Genomic DNA, 7,758 nt, shown 5'->3' on the forward strand with positions numbered 1-7,758 from the left:
ATAAATACTTAAATATCTGCTTGATTTATGACTTCAAAAAGCCAGTTTTGCAACAAATCATACACGGTAAAAAAATGGCAACAGAATTTTACCAGACAAAAAAACTGTGGTACTGTCTTTCCATTTACAGTAACATACTGTAAAAAAACACAAAAAAAAACACTGCTTTACTGTAAAATCTACAAAATGTTTTTAAAGCGCACGTAAAAAAACATTGTTTTTTTTTACTGTGTACAGTATTTATATATATATATATATATATATATATATATGTATATATATATATATATATATATATATATATATATATATATATATATATATATATATATATACAGATGAGGTGGTTTGGACATCTGGTCAGGATGCCACCCAAACGCCTCCCTAGGACACGTCCAACCGGTAGGAGGCCACGGGAAGGACCGAAGACACGTTGGGAAGACTATGTCTCCCAGCTGGTCTGGGAACAACTCGGGATCCCCCAGGAAGAGCTGGACCAAGTGGCCGGGGAGAGGAAAGTCTAGGCTTCCCTGCTTAGGCTGCTGCCCCCGTGACCCAACCTTAGATAAGCGGAAGAAGATATATATATATATACATATATATATATATATATATATATATATATATATATATATATATATATATATACACACACACACACATAAAAGACCCAAAAGGGACAACTGGTAGAAAATAGATTGATGAATATATAGCAAATATATATACAAAAATCTTATACACAATATATTTTAAAAACATATGAATAAATATTTATACATATTTATATATATACAAAATGTATTCTAAATATATACATATGATTAAATAAATACATATATGTATAAAAAATATGTGTACAAAAATATATATTATACATAATATATTTTAAAAAACATAAATAAATATATATATATACATATATATATATATCTATATATATTACACAATATATTTTAAAAACATATAAATAAATAAAATATATTTTAACTATATGCATATGAATAAATAAATACATATATAGAAAATATATGTACGAAAATATATATCCATCCATTTTCTACCACTTATTCCCATATATTATACATAATATATTTTAAAAACATACATATATATAATGTATTTTAAATATAAATATAAATAAATAAATACGTATATATAGAAAATATATTTATTATACACAATATATTTTAATAACAATAGATAAAATATATATATACACAAAATATATATACAATATATATACATTAAACACAATATATTTTAAAAACATGAGTACAATAAATATGTACATATATATATATATATATATATATATATATACACACAAATCAAATGCATACACAACCGTGTAAAAAACTTTTTTAGTACTTTTTTGCAATGGTTTCAAAAAATGACACAATGTTTTGTCCTTTATCGTCGCCTATTTTTTTTCTAGGACATGATTGTCATTGTCAGGAAAATGACAAATGACAATAAATGGCATTTATGAAGAAAATAAGTACAGAAAAAAAAAATTCATCAAACAATGGCAGTACCAATAAAAAAAAGAAAACAAATTGAATAAATGTATCATAAGGCAAATCCTTACAGTTCTATTTATTCACTTGTATCCCTCATATTGTGTCAAAAAGCTAATCAAAGAAGTAAAATAACAATTAAAATACAATATCATCATTTGCATCATCAGTTTTGATGCATCAATGTCACACAATGTTCCAAATTTAAATAAAAACAATTTAAAACAAAAAAAAAGCAGACAAAGTTGCAATCAGACAGCAAGAGAAGGTTTAACGAGGCGCACCTGAGCAGCCACCAGGTGAGAACAATCCCCCTGATTGGCTGCTGGGCGTATAAAACCAGGATCAGTGCCATCTTCCCACATGTTCAGTCATGATGGCTTCTCTCTGGTGCCGTGCTCTGCTCGTCAGCTTCATCCTCCTCGCCGCTTCGTCCGTCCACGCTGGTAAGTCACCGCCATCATCCCGCCCCCTCCCTCGCCGTTTAACTCTGTTGCTTCTCCCCAGACATGAAGTTGGACTGCAAGCCCGGCATGGTGTCTCTAGTGTGGACCGAAGGCAGATCCCGCGTGGACACCTCCATGTTCCGCCTGGGCAACTGCCCCCCCACCGCCACCTCGGCCCGGGAGGCCACCTTCACCGTGGAGCTCCACGACTGCAACTTCATGGCCATGGTAAGCCTGCCTGGCGCCCTCTGTCTCTAATCCGCCGCTAACACCTGTGTCGCAGGTCACCGGGAGCCAGCTGGTGTACTCTAACGCCTTGACTTACCTGAGCGAGTCCAAGGGCCACACCTTCATCCAGCCCGTGGTTTGCGTCTTCGAGAGGTAGGTATCGGCGACACAGGTGAGTTTCCTCCCGGGACGGACTGACTTCTGCTTGCCCGTCTAGACCCAAGGAGTATCACCCCATCCTCTACGACCCGGTCTTTGCGTCCTTCGGCACTTCCAACCTGGTGTTCCACATGGCGCTCATGAACGGTGGGGTTTTTTTGTCTGCAAAAACCTTTATCAGCTGATATCACTTCAAAAAAGTCCGATACAGGAGTCCCTCAGTCTTAACTTGTCCATCCAGTTAGAATCTAAATGTTTTACTCATTTACTCTAAACATTGTAAGCTTCTTGGGTTTTATTAAGGATACCCATTAGCTGGTTGCCGTGACAACCCACTAGTCTTAAATGGAGGCAAGGGGAGCAGTGAGCAGCATCGGTGGCCACGCTCAAAAATAGTTTTTTTTTATTTAACCCCTAATTTCAACCTAAACTAATCAGAATCAGAAATACTTTATTAATCCCTGAGGGGAAATTAAGTTTTTCAGCACAATCCCATTCAAAGAAATCAAACGTTACAGGTCTGCCAACGTCTGGCGCCCCTTACAAAAAGTCAGATACGGGTAAAGCAGGGGTCACCAACATTTTTCAAACAAAGAGCTACCTCTCGGGTACTGATTAATGCCAAGGGCTACCAGTTTGATACACACTTAAATTGCTAGAAATAGTCAATTTACCTTAAACTCAATGTTATTAATTAATGATATTTATCTTTGTGGAAACACTGATCATCTTAATCCATTTCTCACAATTTTATTTTTGGTATATTTTTAAATAGGTTAGAATATATAACAAATGGGACTAAGCTATATTTCTAACAAAAGTCACTTTTTCTTCTAGATTTTCCAGAACAAAAAATTTAAAAAATTCAAAACTTAGATTTAAATTTGTTAAAAATTTTCTAGATTTGCCAGAATAATGTTTTGGAGTTTTAATCTAAGTTTGAAAAAATATATCAAATATTCTTGTGGAAAAAAACAAGCTAAATTAAAGAATATTTATTCTTTACAACAAAAATTAACATTGATTTAAATTGTCAGGAAAGAGGAATTTGAAAGGTATATGGGTTTAAAAATCAAATCATTTTTAAGTACTTTTTGTCTTTCTGAAAGTTGTAAGAAAATAATTTAAACAAGTGAAGACTAAGTCTTTAAAGTGTTTTCTTGGATTTTCAAATTCTATTTCAGTGTTCTCAGGAAAAAAAAAAGTGAAAATACAAAACAAGACCAGCTTGCTAGTAAATTTTAAAAAATTGAGGCGGCTCACTGGTAAGTGCTTCTATTTTTTTTAGAGCTGGTGACTCATTGGGTCTTTACGGGTGACCCTGAGGTAAATGATGGGGGGGGGGGGGAGAAAAAATGTTCTATGCATTGGTGCCTAGAGAGGGGGTCCAGACTGAAGCCAAGGGAAAAACACCTCATAGCCATAGCACACATCCCTCTTACATATGTGTAAAAAGGGAAACTTCAAACTGAAAGTTGGGCCTCAAGGTTTAAACCCCTGTCCCAAGTCAGGTTTATCTCATGAAAGTATGACATCATTGACCAAATGTGATTAATCTGCAGTTTTTGGGCTCAAAGGAGTTGACTCTTAACATTGCAACCTTTTTTTTTTGTACGTTTCAGAGGACTTCTCAGGCCCGGCTGAATCCACTCTCTTCGCCCTGGGCTCCTTCATCCCCATCATGGCTCGTGTGGATCAGGTTACCCATCAGCCATTGCTGCTCCTGATGGAGGAATGTGTGGCCACCACCACGCCGCAGCTGCATGCCGACAGCCTTTCCTACCAAATCATCACCAATAAGGGGTAGGGTGTCCAATGGTCTAAAGCAGGGGTCTGGAACCTTTTTTGGCTGAGAGACAAATATTTTGGAATTTATTTCTGAGAGCCAGATAATTTAACACTGAATTTTTTTTAAACAGACAAGAAGCAAGGAATTAAACAGTTTGGCTTGAATTTAGCTCCATAAGGAGAAACATGTGGACTTGTACACTGTCATTCCATGCTCTGAAAAGAGAATTCTATGCATCTTTTATTTGGACTTTCCCTCATTATAACAAAAAATGCATGATCTTTTGTTTTTCTGAAGCTAACAAATAATAAAAATATGACGATTAATGAAACTTCTTGAACAGGTTTGATAGCAACTCATAGATTAAAATGCATGAGTGTTTTATATTTTTAACACTGATTACCGCGGGAATAAGCATGTAAAGCAATGTCAGCTAAGATTTATCGGAGCCATAGGTTCCCTGGTCTAAAGTCTTCCCCTTCTCTAAGGTGCCTGTCGGACAGCAAGAGGTCTCGGTCCAGGTTCGAGCCCAGAGAGGTGCCGTCGGAAATGCTGCTGTCCCTCCAAGCGTTCAGGTTCGCTCTCGGAGAAGAGGTAAGTCCAGGCAGACGTCGCCATCTTGTGGATAAAGTAGTAAATCCTTTATTTACACCAGGTGTTCATCCACTGCAAACTTGTGGCCTGGGATCCTGAAGGTCTGGACACGAACAAGAAGGCGTGCAACTTCGTGCACGGCCATGGGTAAAGGGTTGAATATTTCTACTAGGAATGGGTGGCAAAATGTACTTTTTCGTTGACGGTCCTATCAGGTACTAATTTGTACATAAAGCTGGTTACTCCAGCAGCACAGAGCAAACTACTTAAGGTAAAGTTATTGTGTCAACTAGTTGTAAAGCAAAAGTTGTTTATACTTATATTTTTTTGCAATATTACATTTTTGTAGTGGGAATGCTTCAGTGAATTTATTCAAATAAGTGCTGATATCCGCCAACACAATTCTCCAGTATCGAAGCAGACAAGCCGTGTCGGACACTCATAGTTGCAGTAATTTTCTCACTTGAATTAAAATGCACTTAAGAGACCACAAGCTGACATCACTTTGTCATACAGGAAGGTTTTTATCGTTAAAAGTTAGCAGGTTTGGACTGGAGGGCCTCAAGGGGCTTCCAAAAACTGAAGCTGTGGTCCATACTCTGTTGCAGTACAATTTTCCACCACTTGTGGCAGTAATGACAATATAAAACAGGGCTAGTTGTAATACACTTTTCCACCACTTGTGGCAGTAATGACAATATAAAACAAGTCTGCAGCTTTAAGAAGTTAAGTGCAAAAATTATGACTAATTCAGTTTCATTCATTCAATCCTAAAATTGGTTTAAGAATCTTAAATCTGTTCTAATTTAGTGGGCAAATTTCCGCACTCACTAAAAATGCAAGGGTATATTCTAGTTTTCCACCAGCAACTTGAGGGTTGCAGGTTCGATTCCCGCCTCCGCCATCCTAGTCACTGCCATTGTGTCCTTGGGCAAGACACTTTACCCACCTGCTCCCAGTGCCACCCACAGGTTTAAATGTAACTTAGATATTGGGTTTCACTATGTAAAGCGCTTTGAGTCACTTGAGAAAAGCACTATATAAATATAATTCACTTCACCACTTGTGGCAGTAATGACAATATAAAACAGGGCTTGTTGTCATACACTTTTCCACCACTTGTGGCAGTAATGACACTCTGGAGTTTAAGTGCAAAAAATATGAGGTGATGCTGTTATTAAATCAGACAGTTAAAGTACATCCATTTTCTACCGCTTATTCCCTTTTTTTGGGGTCGTGGGGGGCTCTGGCGCCTATCTCAGCTACAATCGGGCGGAAGGCGAGGTACACCCTGGACAAGTCGCCACCTCATTGCAGTGCCAACACAGAAAAATCCAGTTTGAGTAATTATCTTTATATAATCAGCCTGACCTAAGCCTTGATACATCTGAATAATTTCATGTTTATCCTGGTAAACTAAGTTGGAATTGAGTGATTAAAATCCAGACTAAAATGACTGTGGGGCCCTCTGTATTGGAAAAGTTACAAACCCCTGTCCTGAAGTAGTCAGGTTTTATCTTTAACAATGTCATAAATAAGCCAGCTTGATGCTACTGTGCTGTTGACATTCTACTAATAAGCATAAAAAGTTATTTTCATAAGGCAAGCACTCAAAAGCATGGCACTGGAAATTGCCATGTCAAAGAATGGTGTTTAACAATAAAATTTGTTAAATTTAATGCTAAACATAAATTTAAATGACTTTACATAGTGAAATTTAAGTCGCATGTTACTTGATGTATTAACACTTCATAGGGCGCAGCAAAAATGCCATAACATCTTGAACTTGCAAGTGATTTGATAAAACAATAACAGATAATCGGCAACTTAAAATCTTGCAAAAAATGAGTATTACAAAAATATATAAAAGTATTGTTCCATTTTGTCTCTACAAATTATTGAATTTTTAAAAATAACTTAAATTCAGTGAGATGGAGATGCCAGCTTCCCACCACACGTTAGTCTTGCATGTAACAGTAAGTTTGGTAAACCTTCTGGAATGTAGCCGTATGGACACTTATGTAATCTAAAGACCATTTGGAACAGTATCAGCAATTTTACACTAACATACATCATGGTAGATGAATGAGTGAACATAAATGTGTTCAGGTGGCAGCTGCTGGACAACCCTGCCTTCAGCAACCTGTGTGACTGCTGTGAGACCAGCTGCAAGTCCAGGTGGACAAGGAGTACAAGATCAGGTACTTTAACCATTGTTTGGTTTCCCTACCCCTGCACTTGTACTAATCATAGTACTTTCTGCTTGCAGGGAAGCATGGCGTTACCCAGAATGCAGTTCTGGGGCCCCTCACTATCACTGAGGTGAATGACAACATGATAAAGGGATTTAAGTCCCCTTTTTGATCACTTTTTTCCCTTTACAGGAGTAGATGGACTTGAAGTGAACTCATTGTATATTCAATAAAGACCTGGAGATAACTACTTCTGACTGAATGTTTTGTTCATGTTTAACGATGCTTGTGTACTCAAACTTGGTGTCCAATGATGCCTCAGTGAGTGTTTGGCACACTCACCTGCTGTATTGACAGTATTTTGCAACACCTCAATTTACTTAATCAAATTTGACCTGCAAATTTTTTAGTCTTTAATTCCTAATTTAACTTCGTTCACAATTTTGGTAAACCATTGGCAACTGATGTACCACTTGTATGCACAGGCCTGAAAACTGGGTTTAAATTACAGTTCCAGAAACACTAATGCAATCCTAATATTTAAATTTGTACTAATTTTGTAAATACTGTTTACTGAAACTAGGTGAAAGGTTTAGAAGCTATTGATCCAAAAATAGGTTCTATAAACATTTTAGATTAGATTTAAAGTCTGAATTGGATGAATTTTTTTTTTTTAGACTGCCCCAGGTTTTTTTTTTTTTTTTTTTTTTTTTCCCAAACAAATTACTTAACAAAATATAACAGTTTATGAAAGTTAAGACACACCTTTGGTTATGACCCCTTTTTTTTTTATTATAGACCGATAATGGTCACCAAATGTCAAACACTTGCAA

At 36.5% G+C, this 7,758-nt stretch overlaps 1 protein-coding gene across 1 annotated transcript; it reads left to right on the plus strand.

The window, feature by feature from the left end:
- The first annotated feature begins 1,843 nt into the window (after positions 1-1,843).
- On the plus strand, positions 1,844-7,175 carry LOC133544981 (zona pellucida sperm-binding protein 3-like). The gene is made up of 10 exons (XM_061890247.1): positions 1,844-1,963; positions 2,025-2,191; positions 2,247-2,344; positions 2,409-2,497; positions 3,973-4,153; positions 4,628-4,733; positions 4,795-4,880; positions 6,843-6,934; positions 7,003-7,055; positions 7,118-7,175. Exons 1-10 carry the CDS (start codon positions 1,891-1,893, stop codon positions 7,121-7,123), a joined length of 951 nt encoding a protein of 316 aa, XP_061746231.1. The 5' UTR covers positions 1,844-1,890; the 3' UTR covers positions 7,124-7,175.
- Positions 7,176-7,758: the final 583 nt, after the last annotated feature.

Source organism: Nerophis ophidion, linkage group LG28 (genome assembly GCF_033978795.1).
Source record: "Nerophis ophidion isolate RoL-2023_Sa linkage group LG28, RoL_Noph_v1.0, whole genome shotgun sequence".
In the NCBI taxonomy this organism is placed as follows: Eukaryota; Metazoa; Chordata; class Actinopteri; order Syngnathiformes; family Syngnathidae; genus Nerophis; species Nerophis ophidion.